The sequence below is a fragment of the Gorilla gorilla genome, chromosome X (genome assembly GCF_029281585.2).
Source record: "Gorilla gorilla gorilla isolate KB3781 chromosome X, NHGRI_mGorGor1-v2.1_pri, whole genome shotgun sequence".
Taxonomy (NCBI): Eukaryota; Metazoa; Chordata; class Mammalia; order Primates; family Hominidae; genus Gorilla; species Gorilla gorilla.
In genome coordinates, this window is record NC_073247.2 from 120,409,917 (window position 1) to 120,436,480 (window position 26,564).

A 26,564-nucleotide genomic window follows, 5' to 3' on the forward strand; every position below is an offset into this window, starting at 1 on the left:
GAGACAGGGTTTCACCATGTTGACCAGGCTGGTCTCGAACTCCTGACCTCAGGTGATTCGCCCGCCTCGGCCTCCCAGAGTGCTGGGATTACAAGAGTGAGCCACTGTGCCCGGCCCCTGCTGTTTTACAGAGGTGGATAAAATGAACTTATCACTCCTATGGTGTTTTGTCATTTGTTTCAGTTCCAAAAAGTGCATGAGTCTTTAGAAGCATTTTGAATTCTTAAGTCACAGCTGAGTGCGAATAAAAAAAGGAACACCATTAATATGAATCTAAACAAAATACAAATATGTTAACACGTGTCACGCTTTTTCAGATTTACCTGATACCTTGTAATGTTTTATTAATCTAATGTTCTCTCTTTCTCCCTCTGTTATATATCTGACAAAGGACTTATAACCAGATATAAATATAATATATAGATAAATATATAGATATAAATATAATATAGATATAGAGATATTGATTTATAAAGTATAAATAGGATGGGCAGGAAGAAAAGTAATAATGCTGAATTAAACTTCATCTATTTCTTTTGTAAATATATGTATAGCCATAGAATTCAAGATATTAATATGATTCAACAAATAAATGAAATTAACAGGAACTAGCATGAAAATTTATTGAATTCACCCTTAATATAGAAATGTTCTCAAATCACAGTACTTTTCATTTTACTATGAGATGGACCACATTTCATATTTATACAAGGCACATATACTCACTTTCTAGGTAAATTTTACTTACATCACCAAAGTAGAATATTATCTTAGTTCATTTAAAAAATATCCTGATTTATGTCCATAAATCTCAATAATAAGGTAATCGGAAAGATTATTACTTATATCTTGATAAACCTACTTATGTTGCATGGCTGAAACTCTATCAATGTTTTTGTAATAAGCTTATTTAATATACTTGTATTTCATTTTGCGATAGGAAAAATGCAAAATATTCTATACTGTTATCTCTCTATTGTAGAATGTTTACATTATGCTTTTTAGGCTTTCCTTTGAACTCCAGTTTTCTATTATTTAATTAAGCTTTTACTATTTACCTTTCTCTTTTCTAAACCAGGCTATACAGTTTAACACGTTTATAAGTTAAGGTCCCATTGAATATCAATTTCGCATTCCATAGCAGGGAAATAAAAGAAAAATTGCCAAAGGACTAGAAACAAAATATTTTTCATCTCATGACCTACTAACCCAGGCAGAAATGGAGGTTGTTGATTCCTGTTATTTTCTTTGGCCATTACCTGTACAATTACTGTCTTACTGAATTTTTTTAGAGATCAGTTAAATATGCTCTATTTCATGTTCACAGATCATATCATAACCAGAACCAAATGTGTTATAGTGCGTGTCCAGTCTTAGGACAAAGCATATGGCTAAATCAGCTAAAGAGGAAAAAAAAATTCATCACCACTAATGTGAATCAAAACAAACAAAACAACAACAGCAAAACCCTAGGAATTGTTTATGAATTATTCATGTCATTTTCATAGATGAAGGAGAAAATAGTTTTCTAACACTTCAGGAGGCTACAAAACCCTTGGGTAGGGGGAGGGTGTGTGTATGTGTGTGTATGGAAAGTTCTCACGAATAATACATGTTTTTGAAATTTTCCTTTTTTTATAAACTGGTTCCATTCGGCTGCCAATAAATGTAGAACATCAATATATCCCTATATCACATCTGTAGACATATCCATATAATTCTTGTTATTGTGGGGAAATTTAGCGGAATTTTGGGATTTATATTGACTTCTTCATCCTGGATCTTACCAGGATGTGTATTCCTGACAGTATTCATGGAAAAAATCTATGCTATGGGAGGAAGTATAGTGTAATGTCTGTTATTACTACTACTAATAATAACGATGAAGAAAGAAATCCTTGCCTAGTGCATGCAAGTTGTTTCTCCATAATCATATGCTAATAATGATTGATTTATCTATACTCAACCTGTTGTAGTATAAAATTAAATTAATTTTTAAATTTGAACTAAACTTTAGGAGCTTAAATTCCAAAATGATTATTTAAATCATTAAGTCAGAGATAAACAATTGAAAAGCTGACCTTTACCAAAAGGTAATACTTTTGTGAATGTAAATATTTTATTATGTCATTATTGGCAAATACATTTCATTTATAGAATATGCTATATGAACATCTAAGCAAATGCCTAAAATAAGTTTTTTCACTCATTTCTAATATATGACAGCAGTGAATCGAGGTCTAATAACTTCTATTTGTAGAGTTTTATGTTCTAATTTTTAAATGCTTAGTTTTTTTTCCCCTAACCTAATGAAACTTTTTGCAACTTACTTCTGCTTGGGTGGCCCAACTTGCTGCTGAACTGTAATTCCCTGCCTCTTGAACATCAGGTGTACCAGGTACTGTAGTTCTTCCTCAAAAGCCATATCTTAAAGTAAAGCTTTAAACATGGAAAACAAACATTTCTCCAGATTTAAGTCTTTGGTTTATTTTCCTTATTTTATAGAACTGCTCTCTTGGAGCATGTTTCAAAAGATAAATTATTTATATTGAAAACCCAACTATTAAAAATCTTTGTGAGCTATAATATAACAATAGATAGTGATCCATATAAAGCTATAATCATGTTCACTGTTAGGCATCATATCATCTTTCACAAATATGATATAAAAATCTCTCTCTCCTTTTTATAGTCTTTTACTGCAAAATGGCAGCATTGGAACTATCGCTACTTTGCCAACTGAGTGTAATTCTCTAATCTTCAAAGTGGATTTTGTCAGTTTAGGGCCATGCTGAAATATGACATAAAACAGATCTTAAAACCCTAGCATCTTACTCTCTACAAAAATAATCACCACTGAGTCTTCAACAATAAATTTAGATCTTATTGTTGAAAGGAGACTTGGAATGATCATCTGGCTCAACCCCTAGTTTCCAATTGGTTATGGCATAATCCCCATTTAGCAGATGAGGATCAATGTTAAGTGACTCACGTAAGTCTCACAGCTGGTAGGCTTTGGAGTGGGAAGTTACATAGTATTTTTAGTGTAATTCTTTTCCCATAAACATACTCTTTTTTTAACCACCTTGCTTTTGGGGGAAAATCAGCCTTACAGAAACTTACTAAGGTTAAATATTTTTTGCTGTGTCATTTTTTTTCTGTAAAATCTTGGTTGGAGAAACAAAAGATGACAAAAAATACTAATAGTAACATATTATTAATGTATTATTAAAACAATGTGCAAAACAAAGGTAAAATACAATTTAAGAGGTCCACTTAAGTGACTTATTCAGTAATCAATAATTTTGGGAGCTCATAGAGATGTGTACTAATAATTTATAATACATTAGAACAATGCAAATGTAAGTGTGTTCAATAGACCAGTGTCAAATAATTTATCAGTCTACAATAGGATTAATACAAATGTTGAGAGTAAGCATTTAGAAACTTTTATAGCAATTTGATAGTGTAATTGTATCTGTTGAATATAATAACCAAAAAGGTAGGCTTTTATTTTGCATCTTTGGCTTTTTATTCAGTTTTAGTAATTTTTATTGTATTTTATAAAAAATATTAGCCTGTGATTAACTAGGAATTAAGAAAAGATTGGCCTTTTGCCAGAAATAATTTGAGAAGCACTGTCTTAGAGCAATCTGCTTGAAAATCCTAAAGCTTGATTGTTCAGTTATTTTGTGTGCATGATGTCAAAAGTATCTCTAACTCACTCTTAGGTCTGTTATATACAGGGTTCTATCACTTGTTTACTAGAAATATAACCAGATACATCTTTTAAAACTGCTTCAGTACTTATTAATATTGATATTGTATTAACTAGGTTTACATGGAATACCAGGAGAGAAGGGGGATCCAGGACCCCCTGGACTTGATGTTCCAGGACCCCCAGGTGAAAGAGGCAGTCCAGGGATCCCCGGAGCACCTGGTCCTATAGGACCTCCAGGATCACCAGGGCTTCCAGGAAAAGCAGGTGCCTCTGGATTTCCAGGTAATTTGTTTAAAGTTTTCTCTGATTTGGATTAAGGAAATTAAAACTAACACGACTCTGGTAGATAATTCCCATGTTACACTTTTCTAGATTGACGTGATCCCTTAAGGATGAGCATTAAATATCTATGACTGCAGGAAGCTCACTTTGCTATTTTCACTGCACATTTTCCTCTGTGAGAGTTCCAGTTATATATTACTGTATAACAAACAACCCCAAAACTTAATGATTTTAACCAACCTTTTAATTTTGCTGAAGATTTTGCAGCTCTAGAATTAAGGGATGACTTGACTGGGTCATTTATCTCTAACCCACGTTGCCCCAGCTGGAGTGTTTGGGACTGAAAGGTCTACTTCTAAGATGGCACTTCTCTGACATCTGGGTGTTCATTAGCTCACATGTCATCTCATCGTCCATGATACCTCTTCGCATGGCTTAGGCTCCTCACATTATGGTAGTATAAGGCTGGTTGCTCCCCTTCCATGGCAGCTGGCTTCCAACAGGGAGAATCCCACAAGAGAAAAGTGAGTGTTTCAGGAACTACAGGTAGAAGCGGCAAGATTTCTTTTCTTTCGCTCTCTCTCTCCCTTTCTTTCTTTCTTTTTCCCTTTCTTTCTCTTTCTTTCTCTTTTTTTCTTTCTTTTCTTTCTTTCTTTCTCTCTTTTCTCTTTCTTTCTTTCCTTTTCTTCTTTCTTTCTTTCCTCTCTTTCTTTCTCTCTCTCCTTCCTTCCTTCTTTTTTTTTTTTTGAGACAGGGTCTCACTCTGTCACCCAGACTGGAGTGCAATGGGACATGATCACAGCCCACTGCAGCCTCAAACCCCTGGGCTCAAGCCATCTTCCTGCCTCAGCCTCCTCCCAAGTAGCTGGGACTACAAGCACATACCACCACACACAGCTATTTTTTTTTTTTTATTTTTTTCTTTGTAGTGATGGAGTCTCACTATGTTGCCCAGGCTGCTCTCAAACTCCTGTCCTCGAGCAATCCTCCCACCTCAACCTCCCAAAGTGCTAGGATTATAGGCATGAGCCACTGTGACTGGCCTGCAAGACTTCTTTTGATCTAGGCTTGGGAGTCACACAATGTCATTTAGTCAAGTGTGAGGTACAGAATCAACCCTAGTTCCAGGTGAGGGTTTTATAGTAGATTGTACATACTGGGACATATGGTTCACTGGGGGGCCATCTTTAGAGATTAGCTACCAGACTGAGTCTCCTTATTCATGGGTATCAGCAGTAGTGGGCACTATGGTCAAAACGTCTAAAACTTAACAGTGCCTTACCTCCAACCCTCAATAGTTTTCTAGTTGACATCTTAAAACTTACTTTTTATGTTCCCTAAGTCAAAGAAAGGCAAACATTACTTATTGATATTCTTCAAAGGTACCAAAGGTGAAATGGGTATGATGGGACCTCCAGGCCCACCAGGACCTTTGGGAATTCCTGGCAGGAGTGGTGTACCTGGTCTTAAAGGTAATAATCAAGGTTTGCTGCCAGACGTATGTGAGAGGGAAAATTAAATATAGCTTTACGTCAGTACAGAATATTTTTGTTGACTGTTTTAAAATGAGCAATGGTTACTTGTGTTTCTATGTAACATGGCATTTAAATAGGTCTTGTTTTCAATTTGGTTACATGCTTAGTTTGGATACCATGATACATGGTAAATGCTTAGCTCAAAATAACAAAATATAAGGATTAAGCATTAATTTTTTTGTCTTTTGAGACGGAGTCTCGCTCTGTTGCCCAGGCTGGAGTGCAATGGTGTGATCTCAGCTCACTCCAAATTCCATCTCCTGGGTTCACACTATTCTCCTGCCTCAGCCTCCCGAGTAGCTGGGACTACAGGCGCCTGCCACCACGCCCGGCTAATATTTTTTTGTAATTTTTAATAGAGAAGGATTTTCACCATGTTAGCAAGGATGGTCTCGATCTCCTGACCTAGTCATCTGCCCACCTCAGCCTCCCAAAGTGCTGGGATTACAGGCTTGAGCCACCGTGCCCGTCTGGATTAAGCATTAATTTTTTTATAGTCGGCCTCTATTGTTGTCAAGGAATTCCAGATGGAGGGATTGTTATCTGAGTATAAAAATGTGTATGCACTCAAGTAATTCATAGAGTACATCCAAGGTGCATAAATGTTTTGAGTGGCCAGTGGCCTACTCAACTATGAAACGTATCAATAATCTTTATATGCATTAATCTTTGATGGATAAAATTGATATATTATGTTTTCGCACACATTGATTTTAGGTGATGATGGCTTGCAGGGTCAGCCAGGACTTCCTGGCCCTGCAGGAGAAAAAGGTAGTAAAGGAGAGCCTGGCCTTCCAGGCCCTCCTGGACCAATGGATCCAAATCTTCTGGGCTCAAAAGGAGAGAAGGGGGAACCTGGCTTACCAGGTGAGTGAATGAATTTATTTATGAATATTTTTCCTGATATATCTGAAGTTTAATTTTTAAATAGCATGAAAAGTTACTTATAATACAGAATTCACCAACAAAGGCACTTAAATGCATCAAATTTTGGTAACATATTAATTTTCACTTCATTCATACTGTTTCACCAATGAACTTTTGTTTGAGTATTTTCTTTATAGTTTACCTATCACGAGCTTTACCTAACCACTAGTGAGGTTTTAAAATAGACTTAGGCAGTCAACTACTAGCTTTCTAAAAAGTAATACAGGAAAAGGATATATAGCCACAATCACTTGAAAAACAAATTTCAGTGTTTAGGAAATTTGCTAGTCCTTTCATTTTTTTCTCATTGATACCAGATAAGGATGAATGGTACATTGTTGTCCTGCAGTATTTTGATATCCATATCATACTTGTCTTTCAAATACAGTTCACCGTTATTCTACTTTGGCAGAATAAACAAGTATTGGACTATGAACAGCCAAGTTCAGCCCGAGGGGAAGTCACTGAAAGTAGATCTAGGGAACAATTGTGTCCATATAGTTATTTTATTAGAAACAAATACAGCGTAAAATATTACGTGGGGTTTTCAATAAAAAAAAAAACCTTTTCCTTTTTATAGAAGTATAACATGTTCATAACAAAACATCATAAAATATAGATAAGCATAAATCATTATATAAAGCACTTGGCACCCAATCTATATAGAATAGCCTTTCAAGCAATATGGAATGTTAAAACTAGCTATATCTGTGTATCTGCAGCTTATAGTAAAGTTTGTGGCTCTTTGTATGTTCTATCCATCAATATTGTCAGTTCATGTGTATGTGTATGTGTATGTGTATGTGAGTGTACACAGATGTTAACAGTTTCCCTATGAGCAGGATTTGGTGGGATTTTTCCTCAAAAAAGAATTAAAAATATTAATTCAGTGTTGTATATAGTCAAGAAAGAGGCAGGGTCACCTAATTTTTTATGGAATGACTTTCTTGGCTTACCCCTTGCAAGGCTTCTTTTCTGTTTCAATTATGCTTCCTGTATAATAGGGGCAGTAAACTATACTTGACCTCTACTATAGGCTTATTAAATATAGTCAGAATCTAAGAGATAACCTAGAGATTATCTGTCCTTATTCCTTATTTCTTCATTTCCATTGTAAGAAAATGAGGCCCAAAATAGGAAAGTGATTTCACTACTGAGTGCTCTGAATTTCTTGATGGTAGGTAACTAAAAAGTGAAGGATTTTCGTGTGAGTCCAGTACTAATAGCTCATACTATATCAGAATATCACCAGTTCCTCTAATTCACTTATAGTTTAACACTTGAGTAGCTTGCTTTGCCAAAGTTATTTCATGGATGAACAATATCATCCTAACTTGCCTCTTCTACTCATTCTTGGAAGGTATACCTGGAGTTTCAGGGCCAAAAGGTTATCAGGGTTTGCCTGGAGACCCAGGGCAACCTGGACTGAGTGGACAACCTGGATTACCAGGACCACCAGGTAAGTGTGATAGGCCATTTGTAGCAATTGCTTAGCTGACACTGAATTCTGGATAAATAATTATGTGTTTGTCATGTTTGAAGATGCTGTGGATTTGGTCATGGTAATAAGCTTGGGTAGCTACTGAAATATGGAGCTCACTTTCGGCAAAAATATTGCCCTTTGGCTCTAGTTTCAGCAGTCAAGATTTTATAGGATATTTTGCCTTGATTATTCAGTTTCTTCTTTTTGTGGCAGCAGGGTATACACAGAATCAGAAGTGTGATCCAAATAAGGTGTTGTGTTTTGTTACATACATTGCAAAATATATAAATGAGACAATTATCTCATGAAGGCCTGAAGAATTCACCTTGTCCTGCTTTTTTTTCTTTCTGCCTTTAGACAAGTCAGTCATTAAACCATGTAAAACAGATGGCTATTGATTCTGTTTTTTTAAATTTCTAGGCATGAAAATTTCACAAATTCTCTTGGTAGTCAGTTACAGCATTAATCACTCTTAGAGTCGACATTTTTTTAAATCCTACTAAAACTCTTTCTTGTTTCTTCTTCAGCCACTTTCTTTTAGTTTGTTTCCTAAGGAAATAAAGAGCAGCGGTCCCCATTCTTACAAAGTCCCTTAAGTTCAGTTATTTGCTCTAGACTCCATACTACATGGCCTTGATATAGTTGTAAAGAGAAACTCCCTTCCTATCTCTCCCTCACATCTTCTGCATTCTCTTTTCCAAGTTAGAAGTCATTGTAAAGGAAAAAAATAAAATAAAAAAAGTTTAAGGCAATACTGTGGTCCTAGGAAAAAACCCAGATGACATCACAGAGCTCAAGCACCTATGTGCTAGGAAAAATGTACAAACAGAGCAGCCATGCCTGTTCAGGTCACTGCCCAGTATCTGTCCACCACCTCTAATCTCTCCCTGGCCTAATGTACTAAACTATATCATAACAGGTTACCACCTTTTCTCTTTCTGATCTCATATAATCACGCTCTACATGAGAAGCCCATTTCTGAATCTTTTAAAAAACAGACTTATTATATTGGATTTATCTGTGAAAATACATTAAGGGTAGTTGTACACATACAGCAAATAGCACTTCAGGTGATTGGAATTGTTTTAGGAAAAGAAACAAGGTGTTCTGGTAACTTTTTAATTTTTTTTTAAAGTTATATTAGGAGACCTCTATTACCATGGTTATATTGTAATATGTTCCCAAGGAGATGTTTTATGTTGGGTTCTATCTGTGGACCTTAATCATATATTCAGATTTAATCCATCTAATCCCATGTTTGCATTTTAATGACTATCCATTCCCATGAAACCAGACAACCCCAATATTGCTACATTGTCTTAATTTTACCAATTTGACTTTTCTAGGTCCCAAAGGTAACCCTGGTCTCCCTGGACAGCCAGGTCTTATAGGACCTCCTGGACTTAAAGGAACCATCGGTGATATGGGTTTTCCAGGTGAGTGATGAAAATCTTCCAAATATGTAGTCCCATTAATGAAAGGTGGTTCATTATCTCTTTTTTTGTCAGAAAAGAGACTGGTGTTGATAGAATCAGACTGAAACAATATCTGAGGTAATCAGTGGGTAGTGTTCTCTTGTTACACAAATATTTAAAATGGGAATTAAGGGACAAAATTGTAGAAACCTTAAAAGTTGTAATTCACAAACATCTTTTCTCCAGCTATACCCCCTTTTATTTAAACTTCCTTTAAAAGTAGGCTTTTATATAATTGTGTTTGTGAGGCTCATTATTATCTAACTCAGAGTTTGCGGAGGTTTTTAAAAATCTTTTTGCTTGGTCATATGCATCTTAGATAATCCACAAGTAAAGCATATTTTGTAAAATATTATATATCACATATTTTCAACAGGGCCTCAGGGTGTGGAAGGGCCTCCTGGACCTTCTGGAGTTCCTGGACAACCTGGCTCCCCAGGATTACCTGGACAGAAAGGCGACAAAGGTGATCCTGGTATTTCAAGCATTGGTCTTCCAGGTCTTCCTGGTCCAAAGGTAATCTTTGGCATATAGTTTTAGGCACATACTTGAGCAGATATGAAATTTTTTAATACTATGCTCATTCCTAAGTTTTCATTAAACAAACTATAGAATGACATAGTATATTCTGGATAAGAGATTTATTCCTTTTCTTTTCTCTTAGATGATAAGAAGATATGTTTTAGGGTTTGTGGCCAGTCCAAAATAAAAAGGGAAAACTTTCTGGTTTCTTTGTTTTTCTTCTATCTTAATTTCTGGATATACTTCAATAATCTCAATGCCTAGATTTTTCTGGTCTTGTTAGTCCATCCCTTTTTAGTGATGGAGTTGTTGGCCTTTGTCCTAATATTATTATTCACTAATTTGAAAAGACTTATAAACAAAGTGACAGTTAATGCTAATGTAGTAGTATTCTTAACTGTGTGTCTGAGATAGTCCTCTGAATACAGTTTTACAATTCCCTCTACTTCTCTCTTCAATGTGAAAACTTTGGTGGTGTTTCTCAAGTAATCAAATTTAGAATTTGTTTCAGAATCATTGGACTCAACAGGAATTTATTTGACAATTGTTTAGTTCCATGTCAAAAAGTAGTAACTCCTTAATCATGTAGTCAGACCACAGACCTAAAAAGTATTAGAAAAGGAATTTTGGTACTCAGTTTTCATGGAAATAGTGAAAGTTCCCAGTGATATAAGAATTTACTGAATTGTATGTAAAGATAATTTTTCTTTTAATATTATATAAAAATACTTTATTTTGATCATCTAATTGATCAATGTCTTATAAAGAGATAATCAAGAGAAGTTTCTGTATGTTCATTCCAGTTTAACAATGTGAAGTTTCTTGAAGTGAATTTTAATTTTCTCTGTTATATTTATATTTTACCAGTGACATTGAATATATTATTTTATTAAAAAATAATATAGACATATTAAGAGTAAGAGTGAAAATCTTCTTCATGCCCCATCCTCTTTTTATCATTCCTTTTCTAATAGAGGCCCACTGTCAATAGTTGATATATAAATTTGAATTCCTTGTTCTACACATTTATATATATGCATATAGAGTTTGGGGCTTTTTCTACACATTGTATATATGTAGAATCATGGTATGCATGCTACTCTGTACCTTGCTTTATCACTTACCCCTTTTTATTTCTTTTTTCAATATATCTTAGACAATTTTCTTTGTCGTCATACATTATATCTGTGGACATATATGTAGTTATTTATACTGTATAGTTTCATAAAAGTGTAATTGTTGGATCAAAGGATAAGTGCATTTAATTTTTTGGCTTTTTAAAACGCTTATAATAATGTAACATATGAACTTGATTTTAAAATACAACCAGTATGAAAAGATGTAAAATAAAAACTCTCCTTTTTACATGTTCGCAAACCGCAAATCCCCAGTTCTTCTTCTCCAGGGTAACCACTTTTAGTAGTTTCTCTCATATTCTTCAAGAAAGGTTTTCTAAATGCATTTATATGCATGCATATATGATATTTCATCAGTTTTAATACTCATTTTTTACATCCAAAATATCTAATATTGGAATGCATCTTATTATGATGGAAAGCATATTACAATTAAAATTGTAAATATTTTTCCCCAATTATTGATACATGAAATGATGCTGGACCTTCCAAATGTAGATGTTTTCTCATATTTTAATTTATATATACAAAATTATACTATACATCTGCTCTGTACCTAGCTGTCACCACATAGTAAATCTTGACAAACTTTCTTTATCAGCCTATAAATGTATGCCTTATTATTTTTTATAATTATATAGTATTTTTATGGGGGTTCACTATAAATAATTTAACCTATTATGAATATGAAAATTATTTCTAGGTTCATGATTACAAACATATTTTGCACTGAAGATTCTTATCCATATTCTTACATACGTATCTTAAGAATCTTTGGTAAATATCACCATAGAATAAATTCTGAGCAGTTGCTAGAACCCAGCATATATGCCTTTTTAATATCTATATTTACTGCCAAATTTTCCAATTAAGTAACTCTACACCTTTATACTTTCATGATTAGTGTAAGTGATTTTCTCCTCATTCTACAGATATTGGGTGTTATCAATTTAAAAAATTTTACCAATCTAATGGGTGAAAAGTAGTGTATCATTATTGTTTATATTTGAATTTTCCTGATTACAAGTGGGGTTTCAGATGTTTTTAACTCTTTTGTAAATTGTCTATTTATACTCTTTGCCTCACTGTTTTACGAGAGGACTTGGTTATGTATTTCATACTGATTTGTAAGAGTACATTATAAATGTGAAGATGCATCCACTGTCTGTTATATTTGTTGCAAATATTTTCTCCCAGTCAGTTGTTTGTCTTATAGCATGTTTACTGTGCATTTCATTATGTAGATGTTTGAAATTTTTACATAGGCAAATTATGTACTCATTTATTTATTCATTCACAAAATATCTGTTGAGTATGTATGATTTACCAGGTACTGTTTTAGGTGCTGGAGATACAGCCTGAACAAAACAGACAAACTTTTACTGCCTTCATGGAGCTTATATTTAGTCAAGGAGTCATACAATAAACAAAATAAATAAGTCTGTATTATGTTAGAATGTGATAAATCTCATGATGAAAAGTAAAGCAAGACTTGATGATAGGAATTTCTGGAAATTGTTATATTTTGAAATAGGTTACTAAGGGAAAGTCTCTCTGATAAGATAGAGCAGTGACCACACCGCAGTAAGAGAGTAAGTCATACAAAAACCCTGAGGTGTGAGCATACCTGACATGTTTGAGAAACATAAATGAGTCCAGTGTGTTAAACAGAATGAGTGAGTTGAAACTAAGTAGGAGATGAGATTAGATTGGTAATGGGGGAAAGATTATATAGTGCCTTATAGATCATCATAGTAGGGGCTTTTACTCCTGAGTGAATCGGGGAGCAAATGGAAAGAGTTAACATGATTGTACATTAATTTTAAGAACTATCACAGCACCTGTTTTGGAAACAGATCATAGAGGAGCAAGGATGGAAAGCAGGGAAACCAGTTATAGTGATATTTAAATAATGCAGGCTAATGATGTTGATGGCTTGGATCAAGATAGTGGCAGGGGAAGTGATAAGAAATGGGCAGATTTTGAATACATAATATATGTCAAGCCAGGAAGATTTGTGTATGGAATATGAGAGAGAGGAATCAAGAATGACTCCAGTTTTTATCCTGAGCAAGTAGAGTGGAGTTGCTATATGCTGAAATACAAAAACTTTGAAAAAAGCAGGTTTAGTGAGAAAGATCAGGAGCATAGTTTTTTATTTTATTTATTTATTTGTTTTATTATACTTTAAGTTCCAGGGTACATGTGCACAATGTGCAGGTTTGTTACATATGTATACATGTGCCATATTGGTTTGTTGCACCCATTAACTCATCATTTACATTAGGTATTTCTCCTAATGCTATCCCTCCCCCATGACAGGGTGTGTGATGTCCCCCGCCCTGTGTCCAAGTGTTCTCATTGTTCAATTCCCACCTATGAGTGAGAACATGCGGTGTTTGGTTTTCTCTCCTTGCGATAGTTTCCTCAGAATGATGGTTTCCAGCTTCATCCATGTCCCTACAAAGGACATGAACTCATCCTTTTTTATGGCTGCATAGTATTCCATGGTGTATATGTGCCACATTTTCTCAATCCAGTGTGTCATGGATGGACATTTGGGTTGGTTCCAAGTCTTTGCTACTGTGAATAGTGCCACAATAAATATACATGTGCATGTGTCTTTATAGCAGCATGATTTATAATCCTTTGGGTATATACCCAGTAATGGGATGGCTGGGTCAAATGGTATTTCTAGTTCTAGATCCTTGAGGAATCACCACACTGTCTTCCATAATGGTTGAACTAGTTTACACTCCCACCAACAGTGTAAAAGCATTCCTATTTATCCACATCCTCTCCAGCACCTGTTGTTTCCTGACTTCTTAATGATCGCCATTCTAACTGGTGTGAGATGGTATCTCATTGTGGTTTTGATTTGCATTTCTCTGATGGCCAGTGATGATGCGCATTTTTTCATGTATCTGTTGGCTGCATAAATGTCTTCTTTTGAGAAATGTCTGTTCATATCCTTCGCCCACTTTTTGGTGGGGTTGTTTGATTTTTTCTTGTAAATTTGTTTAAGTTCTTTGTAGATTCTGGATATTAGCCCTTTGTCAGATGGGTAGATTGCAAAAATTTTCTCCCATTCTGTAGGTTGCCTGTTCACTCTGATGGTAGTTTCTTTTGCTGTGCAGAAGCTCTTTAGTTTAATTAGATTCCATTTGTCTATTTTGGCTTTTGTTGCCATTGCTTTTGGTGTTTTAGTCATGAAGCCCTTGCCCATGCCTATGTCCTGAATGGTATTGCCTAGGTTTTCTTCTAGGGTTTTTATGGTTTTATGTTTAACATTTAAGTCTTAATCCATCTTGAATTAATTTTTGTATAAGGTGTGAGGAAGGGATCCAGTATCAGCTTTCTACTTATGACTAGCCAGTTCTCCCAGCATCATTTATTAAATAGGAAATACTTTCTCCATTTCTTGTTTTGGTCAGGTTTGTCAAAGATCAGATGGTTGTAGATGTGTGGTGTTATCTCTGAGGCCTCTGTTCTGTTCCATTGGTCTACATCTCTGTTTTGGTACCAGTACCATGCTGTTTTGGTTACCATAGCCTTGTAGTATAGTTTGAAGTCAGGTAGCATGATGCCTCCAGCTTTGTTCTTTTGGCTTAGGATTATCTTGACAATGTGGGCTCTTTTTTGGTTCCATGTGAACTTTAAAGTAGTTTTTTCCAGTTCTGTGAAGAAAGTCATTGGTAGCTTGATGGGGATGGCATTGAATCTATAAATTACCTTGGGCAGAATGGCCATTTTCACGATATTGATTCTTCCTATCCATGAGCATGGAATGTTCTTCTATTTGTTTGTGTCCTCTTTCATTTCGTTGAGCAGTGGTTTGTAGTTCTCCTTGAAGAAGTCCTTCACCTCCCTTATAAGTTGTATTCCTAGGTATTTTATTCTTTTTGAAGCAATTGTGAATGGGAGTTCACTCATTATTTGGCTCTCTGCTTGTCTGTTATTGGTGTATAAGAATGCTTATGATACATCTCTGGAACTCTCCACCCCAAATCAACAGAATATACATTCCTCTCAGCACCACATTGCACTTATTCCAAAATTGAACACATAGTTGGAAGTAAAGCACTCCTCAGCAAATGTAAAAGAACAGAAATCATAACAAACTGTCTCTCACACCACAGTGCAATCAAATTAGAATTTAGGATTAAGAAACTCACTCAAAACCACACGACTACATGGAAACTGAACAACCTGCTCCTAAATGACTACTGGGTACATAACGAAATGAAGGCAGAAATAAAGATTTTCTTTGAAATCAATGAAAAGAAAGACACAACATTCCAGAATCTCTGGGACACATTTAAAGCAGTGTGTAGAGGGAAATTTATAGCACTAAATGCCCACAAGAGAAAGCAAGAAAGATCTAAAATCGACACCCTAACATCAATTAAAAGAACCAGAGAAGCAAGAGCAAACAAATTCAAAAGCTAGCAGAAGGCAAGAAATAACTAAGATCAGAGCAGAACTGAAGAAAATAGAGACACAAAAAACCCTTCAAAACATCAATGAATCCAGGAGCTGGCTTTTTGAAAACATCAACAACATTGATAGACCGCTAGCAAGACTAATAAAGAAGAAAAGAGAGAAGAATCAAATCGACAAAATAAAAAATGATAAAGGGAATATCATCACCGATCCCACAGAAATACAAACTACCATCAGAGAATACTATAAACACCTCTATGCAAATAAATTAGAAAATCTAGAAGAAATGGATAAATTCCTCGACACATAGACTCCCCCCAAGACTAAACCAGGAAGAAGTTGAATCTCTGAATAGGCCAATAACAGGCTCTGAAATTGAGGCAATAATTAACCCAATAATTGACCCAAAAGAAGTCCAGGACCAGATGGATTCACAGCCGAATTCTACCAGAGATACAAAGAGGAGCTGGTACCATTCCTTCTGAAACTATTCCAATCCATAGATAAAGAGGGAATCCTCCCTAACTCATTTTATGAGGCCGGCATCATCCTGATATCAAAGCCTTGCAGAGACACAACAAAAAAAAGAGAATTTTAGACCAATATCCCTGATGAACATCGATGCAAAAATCCTCAATGAAATACTGGCAAACTGAATCCAGCAGCAGATCAAAAAGCTTATCCACCAAGATCAAGTTGGCTTCATCCCTGGGATGCAAGGCTGGTTCAACATATGCAAATAAATAAACGTAATCCATCACATAAACAAAACCAAACACAAAAACCACATGATTATCTCAATAGATGCAGAAAACACCTTCGACAAAATTCAACAGCCCTTCATGCTAAAAACTCTCAATAAACTAGGTATTGATGGAACGTATCTCAAAATAATAAGAGCTATTTATGACAAACCCACAGCCAATATCATACTGAATGGGCAAAAACTGGAAGCATTCCCTTTGAAAACTGGCACAAGACAGGAATGCCCTCTCTCACTACTCCTGTTCGACATAGTGTTGGAAGTTCTGGCCAGGGCAATCAGGCAAGAGAAAGAAATAAAGGGTATTCAATTAGAAAAAGAGGAAGTCAAATTGTCCCTGTTTGCAGATGACATGATTGTATATTTAGAAAACCCCACCGTCTCAGCCCCAAATCTCCTTAAGCTGATAAGTAACTTCAGCAAAGTCTCAGGAACATAGTTTTTTGATTGTCAATATTTTGTTGCTGAAATAGGAAATTCATCAATTGAGGGGGAGAGGGAGGAAGAGGTAAGGAAGGCTTGAGGCCTGTCACATAGGTTTTAGGATTTTTTGGAAAAAAAGTCTTCTACTTATGAAGACTTCTTTATCCTCAGATTATAAAAATAGATTTATATATTTCTTACAGGATTTTCATGGTTTTATTCTGTACATTTGCATTTTAATGCACCTGAGTATTTCTGTATATTGTATGAGGTGAGAAACTAACTTTATTTTTTTTCCCAAATAAATATCCAGTTGACTGAGCCTCATTTGTTACAAACTCAATTCTTTATTCACTGATATAAAATTCTATTTAAATTTCTTTTCCAAATTTTTTCATGAACTTTTTTTCTGGAATGAGTGAATTTTAACATTTTACTAATGGAATCAAAATTACCATAATAAATTGTCTCTACATTTTTAATGGGTGATAGCAGAAAAATATGTTTTAATTGGTAAATGTCCAAAGTATATTCAACTCTACAAGCGAGAGGTTAGCTTTTAGTTCTTCTGTGTGACCTACAAGTATATTTCAGTAAGCAAATTTTACACTAAATTTAGAAACTTAACAAAGATGATATTGTGGAAATAATGTAAAGTAGTCTGTTGTTTCTTTCAGATGGCATTATTATACATTAAAATAGTGACATGTTGAAAAAATAAAAGTTTTTTTAGCTCAGTTCTATTAGGTACAGGTGATCTTTGCTTTTGCACAAATTTCAGTTATCATTACTTAACACCGATCCACAACAACATTGTTTAAATTTTAGTTGCTATGATATATTAACTCTTCCATTTATAAATCATCATCTAAATAACAGATGTGCATTGCAGTCAGTGGACAGTAATTTCACTTCTTTCAAATTCTGTCACTAATTAGTAACCATGCATCTGTTCAGTTCCTGCACTGACAGCAAAGCATTTAGTTGTGTCACCTCCTTGTCTCCCAGTGATAAAGCAATGTGACATTTTACAAAAATGGATAATCAAAAGAGAAAATTAGCCAACAAAGAAGAAAGTGCAACAACAAAAAAAAAGGAAAGTGATAGCACTGGAAGTAAGGTTTGAATCTAAAGTAAATGGGGTTATAGAATTAATAGCCAACCATAGAATTGTAGACACTGCCACCATTTGAGAGACTCTAGATATGCAGCTAAGGAACTTAGTGAAGGCAAACTTATCAACATTAATGAGGAAAGGAGCACTGATGAAAAGGATGAAGATGTCACAGAGGAAGTGTTGCCATCACAAATTTCACATTAAAGGAACTCTTGGAGATATTTTACAAGTTTGAAAGTATAAAGGTTAACATGCTGGAAGCTGATCTCAGTTTAGAAACAGTGAGACAATTTCTGTGCCAAGGCATAGAAAAGATGTGTGCTCTGTATTGTAAGTTATACGAGAAGAAGGGAGACACTGTTCAAATTACTCTTGGTAACTTTTTTACAATGAAATAAATCACTTTATTTTTCAATGTTTCTAATGTTTAAATTAGCATTTACCAAATAAATATTGGATTTACTATTTTTTATTTCTTTATACATGTGTATCTGACATTAAAACATATTTTAATGTTTTGATAACATTTTTAAAGGTCATAGAATAATCACATTTTCCCCCATTGATTATTAAGATCACTTTACATGATTTTGGTTTGCAGTTTCATTTTTCCAGTTCCACACTACCACATGAAACAAAGAGTACCCATATTATAAAGGAAGAGAAGAAGAACAGTTTTAGGAAATATAATGGTATGATTGAGGGAAAACAAGCATAAGAGAAATTTCTGTAATTACTGAGTTGTTAAGAAATAGGGATAGTGGTAAAATATCAGATAGGTAGTTTGTTTTATGGATGTCACTGTTTATGAAACAACAGCTCTGTTAGTCAAAAAGCATGATTAATAAAGTATACTGAAAACCCCAGACAAGGAGTCAGTAGGCAGACATTTGAGTCCTGGGTTTGTGTACATGACCTTGATAAGTCACTTAATTCTTCAGTGTCTTCAGTACCTTGTCCATAAAAAGTGGGAGAAAAAAATATCCTACTTTTTGTAGTTATTGTGAGGTTTCAATGAGATTAAACATGCTTCATAAAAAAGAAAAAAAAGGAAAAGGAATGAAACACTTTGTAAATTATAAAGCATTCTATACATAGTATTTCTTTTTATCTAAAATGAAAGGGCTGGAGTAGAGGGTGTCTAAGATATCTGGAATTCTCAAATATAATGACTCTATGGAACTATATGAATCTGTAATGCTCTTTTAATATAGTGTAATTGTTCTAACCTTCATAACTCCTTTTTAAAATCTAATCATACTACAGATTCATCCCTTTCATAATCCCAGATGGCTTTTATGCTGAAATTGACAAGTGTATCCTAAAATTCATACGGAAGTGCAAGGAACCCAGAATAGTCAAAGAAATCTTGAAAAGAACAGATTTTGAGGACTCACTCTTCTGGATTTCAAAACTTACTACAACTATGATACCAGCACTGGGTAGACATAGAGACTGATGGAATAGATAGAGTCCAGAAATACCCATACATTTTTGGTCAACTGATTTTCAACATAGGTACCAAAACAATTTAAAGGGAGTTAAGGATAGTCTTTTCAACAAATGATGCTGGAACATGGATGCAGCTGGAGGCTACTATCTATCCTAAGCAAATTAATGCAGAAGCAGAAAACCAAATAGCACATGTTCTCACTTAAAGTTTGGAGGTAAGTATTGGGTATACACGGACGCAAAGATGGGAACAATAAATTCTGGGTATTCCCAAAAGGGGTAGGGAGTGGGAGAAGTGTTGACAAACCTATGGAGTACTATGTTCACTACTTGGGCAATGGGAACATTAGAAGCCCAAACATCAACATCACATAATATACCCATGTAACACACCTGCATACATAACCCCTGGATCTAAAATAAAAAACAAAAAAAAAATCAAATCATGCTGGGAAAAGAGGATACCTGTCTGCAAAAGAATGAATCTGGACCCCTGTCTCATACTGTATACAAATATTAACTCCAACTGGATTACTGACCTAAATATAAGAACTAAACCATAAACCATAAACATATTAGGATAAAAGATGACTAAATTCTTGTGACCTTGCATTAGGTAATGGTTTCTTAGCTATGGCACTAAAAGCACAAACAACTAAAGAAAAAATAAATGGGGCTATATTAAAATTTAATGTGTTTTCTGTTGCAAATGATACCATCAAGAAAGTGAAAAGACAGCTCACGGAGATGAAAGAAAATATTTGCAAATCATATATGAGATAAAGGATTTGTATACAGAATATATAAAGAATTCTTATAATTCAACGGAAAGCAAATAACTCAGTTTTTAAAAGTGCACAAAGTGAATTGGACCTAACAAACATATACAAAATATTCTATCCAAGAAAAATGCAGAATATACATTTTTGCAACTGCACATGGAACATTCTCCAGAATAGACAATATATTAGAGCACAAAGTAAGTCTTCATACACTTAAAAAGATTAAAACCACACAGCATATATTTTTTAATCATGATGGAGTGAAATTAGAAATCAATGGCAGAAAGTAAACTGGAAAATCTACAAATGCATGTAAATTAAACAAGACGCTCTTAACCAATGAGGCAAAGAAGAAATCACGAGGGTAGTTAGAAAATGTAATGTCTTTTTTTTTTGTTTTTTTTTGACAGAGTCTTATTCTGTTACCCAGGTTGGAGTGCAGTGGCGTGATTGTGGCTCACTGCAACCTCTGCCTTCCAGGCTCAAGCAATTCTCATGCCTCAGCCTCCTGAGTAGATGGGATTACAGATACGCACCACCATGCTTAGCTAATTTTTTGTAGAGATGGGGTTTTGCTATGTTGGCCAGTTGGTCTTGAACTCCTGACCTCAAGCAATCCACCCTCCTTGGCCTCCCGAAGTGCTGGGATTACAGGCATGAGCCACCATGTCTGGCAGAAAATATAATGAGACAAATGAAAATGAAATCACAACATACCAAAACTTACAGGATGTAGTGAAAGCAATGCTAAATGGGAAATTAATAGCTGTAAATACTTACATTAGAGAAGAAACATCTCAAATCAAAAACCTAACTTTACATCTTAAAGAACTAGAAAAAGAAAACCTAAATCCAAAACCAGCAGAAAGAAAGAAATAATAAAGATTAGAGCAGAGATAAATAAAATACAGAACTAAAAAAATCATAGATGAAGTCAACAAAACTAAAAGTTGTTTCTTCAAAAAGATAACAAAACAGAAAAAGTTTTAGCTAGCTTGACTATGAGAAAAAGAGAGAAGACTCAACTAAAATCAGAAATAAAAGAGGAGACATTACTACCAATCTTACAGAACTAAAAATATATGAGACTGCTATGAACAGGTGTTTGCTAACAAATTAGATAACCTGGATGAAATGGGCAAATTCCTAGAAAGACACAATCTACCAAGACTGAATCATAGAAGTAGATTATATGAATAGACCTAAAGTGAGTAAGAAGATTGACTCAGTAATCAAAAACCTTCCAATAAAGAAAAGCTCAGGACCAGATGGCTACACTGGTGAATTCTACCAATCTTTTTTTTTTTTTTTTTGAGACAGGGTCTCGCTATGTTGCCCATGCTGGATGGAGTGCAGTTGTGCAGTTATGGCTCACTGCAGCCTTGTCCTTGTGGGCTCAAGTGATCTTCAGCCTCCCAAATATTTTCCAAACAATTAAAGAAGGATTAACAGCATTTGTTTTCAAGGTCTTCCAAAAAAATTGAAGAGGAGGGAACACTTCCAAACTCATTATATTATACCTGGATTACCCTGATACCAAATCCAGACAAAGACACTACAATAAAAGAAAGCTACAGACCAAAATCCCTTATGAATATTGATGCAAAAAATCCTTAACAAAATACTAGCATACTGAATTCAACAGCATATTAAAAGGATTATATACCATGGTCAAGTGAGATTTTTTCCTGGGATGCAAGGATAGTTCAACATACAAAAATCATTAGTGTAATACACCATCACACTAACAGAATGAAGGAGAAATCCCACATGATCACTTAATTAATGCAAAAAAAAAGCATTTGACAAAATTCAACACTGTTTCATCATTAAAAAAACACACCACAAGCTAGGAATAGAAGCGAACTATCTACTTATAATAAAGGTCATATATGAAAAAACCCACAGCTAACAATGGTAAAAGTCTGAATGCTTTTCCTCTAAGACCAAGAAGAAGTTAAGGATTCTTAATTTTACTACTTCCTTTCAACATAGTACTGGAATTCCTAGCCAGACCAATTAGGCAAGAAAAAGAAATAAAAGTCATCTTAATTGGAATGGAAGAAGTAAAATTATCTTTGTTCAGAGATGATATAATGCTATGTAGAAAACTCTATAAAGATACCATATATTAGGAAAATTGGTAGAACTAATAAACAAATTCAGCAAAGATTCAGGATAAAAAATCAACACACAGCAGTCAGTTTTGAATGTGTTGATGCATCAACAATGAACATTCCAAAAAGGAAATTAAGAAAATTAAATTTACAGTTGCATCAAAAAGAATAAAATACTTAAGAATAAACCTAACCAAGAAGGTGGAAGACTTGTGCTCTGAAGACTACAAAATATTGCTAAAAGGAATTAAAGAAGACAGAAATAAATGGAAGATTTAATACTGTTAAAATGTCCATACTACCCAAAGCAATACACAGATTCAATGCAACGCCTATCAAAACTCCAATGGCATTTTTTTTTTTCCAGAAACGAAAAACTTAGTCTAATTCACAAGGAAATCTCAAGGGACCCCAACTAGCCAAAACAATTCTGAGAAAGAACCAGGTTGGAGGACTCATAATAATTTTTTATTACAAAACATATTACAAAGTTATAGTAATCAAAGCGGTGTGGTGCTGACATAAAGACAGCAAATAGACCAATGTAATAGATAGACCAGAGATAAAATCTCTGGTCTGTAGCTGAATGATCTTTGACAAGGATGTTCAATGGGGAAAGGCGTTCAACAAATGGGTGCTGGGTAAAATGAATGTCCATATGCAGAAGAATGGAGTTGAACCATTTTCTTACATCATATATAAAATTAATTCAAAAAAGAATGAAGACCTAAATGTAAGACCTAAAACTATAAAACTCTTAGAAGAAAACATGGGACAACATGCCTCACGACATTAGATTTTTTTCAATGATTTCTTGGATATGACACCGAAATCACAGGCAACAAAAGAAAAAATAGATTAATTGGACAACATCAAAATGTTAAGCTTTTGTGCATCCAAGAACACTACTAATAGAGTGAAAAGGCAACTCATGGGATGGAAGAAAATATTTGTAAATTGTATATCTGGTAAAAGATTAATTTCCAGAATTTTAAAAAGAACTCCTACAAGTCAATAACAAAAGCCATCAAACAACCCAATTCAGAAATAAGCAAATGACTTGAATAGACCTTTCTCCAAAGATGATATATAAATGGCAAATTAGTACATGAAAAGATGGTCAACATCACTAATCATTAGGGAAATGCAGTCAATTCTACAGTGAGATAACACTTCATACCCATTAAGAAGGCTATTATATAAAAAACGGTAAATAACAAGTGTTGGTGAGGATGTGGAGAAGTTGGAACTCTCCTGTATTGCTAGTAGGAATGTAAAATTGTGCAGCCACTATGGAAAACATTATGGCAGTTCTTCAAAAGTAAACACAGAATTATCATATGATCTAGCAATTTCACTTCTGGAGACACATCTAACATAATTGAAAACAAAAATGGGACCTCAAAGAGATGTTTTTGTAGCCATGCTTGTGACATTATTCACAAGTCACAAGGTGGAAGCATCCCAAATGTCCATTGATAGAGGAATGTGTAATAAAATGTGGTATGCACATACAATAGATATTTTTTGACCTTAAAATGGAATAATATTCTGATACATACTACAACATGGATTAACTTTGAAGCTGTTATGCTAAGTGAAATAAGCCAGTTATAAAAAGACAAATATTACATGACCCCAGTTACATAAGGTACCTAGAACAGTCAATTTCATAGAGACAGAAAGTAGAATGGTAATTGCTCAGGGATGGGGGAGGGGAAAATAAGGAGATATTGGCCAAAGGGTACAAACATTTAGTTAGTTATAAGATGAATAAACGCTAGGGATCAAATGTACAGCATGGGCACTATAGTTTAAAATATTGTGTTGTATACTTGAAATTTGTTGAGAGTAGATCTTAATTGCTTTCACCACACACTGAAAAAAAAAACTGTAACTAGGTGAAGTGCTAGATGTGTTAACTAATTTCATTGTGGATATGAGTATAAGGTTTCCATTTGGGTTGATAAAAAAAATTCTGGAGATATATGGTGGTGATGGTTGCAAAAAGTGTGAATGTTGTTTATGCCACAGGACTATACCCTTAAAAATAATTAAAATGGTAAGATTTATGTTTTGTATATTTTGATACTCTAAAAAGCCACATAAAATGAAAATATTAATTAGCTTGATTTAATCATTTCACAATGTGTACATGTATCATAACATCACATCATACTCTATAAATGTATATAGTTTTTATCAGTTAAAATATTTTTAAGTGAAAAAATGAACAAAGGAATTGAATAGCTATTTCTCCAAGAAAGATGTACAAATGGCCAGTATGTACATGAAAAGGTGTTTAACCTCATTAGTCATTATGAAAATGCAAATCAAAACCACATTGAGATACCACTTCACACTTACTTGAGTAGGCATAATAAAGAGAGAAAATAACAAATGTTGGCAAGGATGTGAAGAAATTAGAACCCTTTTGCACTGCCAGTGGGAATGTAAAATGATGCAGCTGCTGTGAAAAAAATATTTCACAGTGCCTCAAAAAGTTAAATAAAGAGTTATCGTATGGCTCAGCAATTCCACTCCTAGGTATTTTCCCAAGAGAAATGAAGCTGTATTTCTGCACAGAAACGTGTACTTGAATACTCACAGCAGCCAAAAGTGAAGAAAACCCAAATCACAAGAATGGCTAAACAAAATGTGCTATCCCAGAGAAAATTGAGGAGAGTGAGGATCATCATGGTGGACGGGAGACAGGACTGGATTACAGCTCCAACTTGGACAGACAGAGCAGCATACAGAGGTACGCATTGTGAATTTAGTTCCAGATCAACTGCAACAACAAACCAGTAATCACAAGAGGATGCACAGACCCTCTGAAGGAAGTGGACTTCTCTTGCAGGACCCAGGAGACACCTCAAATACTGTGAGTGCCCCAAATATAGAAGTGGAAAGTGGAGATCCTTCTCTCCCAAATACACACTGCCACTGGAGAAACTGGAGGTCTGTTTGTGGGAGAAGTTTCTGACCTTACCTGGAGCTGAGTCCATTTAGAGAGCCAAGTGAAATACAGGGGTAGAGGAAGCAGCAGGAAAGGCCCTGGGGGCTTGCTGGGTCACCAAGCAGGCCATTCCTGCCTGGCACCACAGGGATCCATCGGGAGGGCAGCCAGAGGAGTGGGGGAAAGCACCACAGGGAGAAGGAAGCCTCCAGCTGAACTTTGTAACAATTTGAACCAGGCGAGAAGCCTCCTGGCCAGAACTCGGGGGAGGGCATGAATCCAGTGTGCAGACTCCACAGATGGGGGAAGAACCAAGCCCTTTTCTTTTGCAGCTTGGTGGCAGGTAGCCTGCGGCAAGTTCTCAAGCCCTGCTCGCCCACCACCTGGAAACAGACTTGGGGCTGTTAATAGGGGCACAGTGGGAGTAAGATCGGCCCTTTGATTTGTGTGGGAGTTGGGTGAGGCCTGTGACTGCTGGTTTTCCCTCACTTCTCTGACAATCTGCATGACTCAGCAGAGGCACCCATAATCCTCCTAGGTACACAACCCCATTGATCTGGGAACCTCACCTCCATCCCCCACAGCAGCCACAACAAGACCTGCCCAAGGAGGGTCTGAGCTCAGAGGTCCCTAGCCCTGCCCCCACCTGATGAGCCTTTCCTATCCACCCTAGTAGCTGAAAACAAAGGGCATATAATCTTGAGATTTCTAGGGCCCCACCTACCACTGGTTCCTCTCCGTACTACCACAGCTGATGCTTTCCGGAAAGTGCCACCTCCTGGCAGGAAGCCAACCAGCCCCAAAATAGAGCATTAAACCACCAAAGATAAGAACCCTCACAGAGTACATTTCACCCCCTGCCACCTCCACTGGAAGAGGTGCTCGTACCCGTGGCTGAGAGACCATAGACAGTTCACATCACAGGACTTTGTGCAGACAATTCTCAGTAGCAGCTGAGAGCTGGGTAGACTTTCTGGGTGGCTAAACCAAGAAGAGAGACAATAATCACTGCAGTGCCCCTCACAGGAAGCCACATCCATAGGAAAAGGGGGAGAGTACTACATCAAGGGAACATCCCATGGGACAAAAGGATCAGAAAAACAGACTTCAGCCCTAGACCTACCCTGTGACAGAGGCTACCCAAATGAGAAGGAACCAGAAAACCAACTCTGGTAATATGAAAAAACAAGGCTCTTTAACACTCCCCCTCTCCAAAAAAAAAAAAAAAAAAAAAGTCACACTAGTTCACCAGCAATGGATCCAAACCAAGAAGAAATCCCTGATTTACCTGAAAAAGAATTCAGGAGGTTACTTATTAAGCTAATCAAGGAGGCACCAGAGAAAGGTGAAGCCCAATGTAAGGAAATCCAAAATATGATACAACAATTGAATGGAGAAATATTAAAGGAAATAGATAGCATAAATAA

The 26,564-nt window shown here is 35.4% G+C and overlaps 1 protein-coding gene across 1 annotated transcript in view; it reads left to right on the forward strand.

Moving 5' to 3' along the window:
* COL4A5 (collagen type IV alpha 5 chain) overlaps positions 1–26,564 on the forward strand; it is a 256,931-nt gene that overhangs the window by 175,875 nt on the left and 54,492 nt on the right. Inside the window, exons 31-36 of the mRNA XM_004064693.4 lie at positions 3,836–4,003; positions 5,386–5,475; positions 6,256–6,405; positions 7,826–7,924; positions 9,295–9,384; positions 9,800–9,939. Coding sequence (XP_004064741.1) covers positions 3,836–4,003; positions 5,386–5,475; positions 6,256–6,405; positions 7,826–7,924; positions 9,295–9,384; positions 9,800–9,939 — 737 coding nt within the window. The remainder of the gene's footprint in view (positions 1–3,835; positions 4,004–5,385; positions 5,476–6,255; positions 6,406–7,825; positions 7,925–9,294; positions 9,385–9,799; positions 9,940–26,564) is intronic.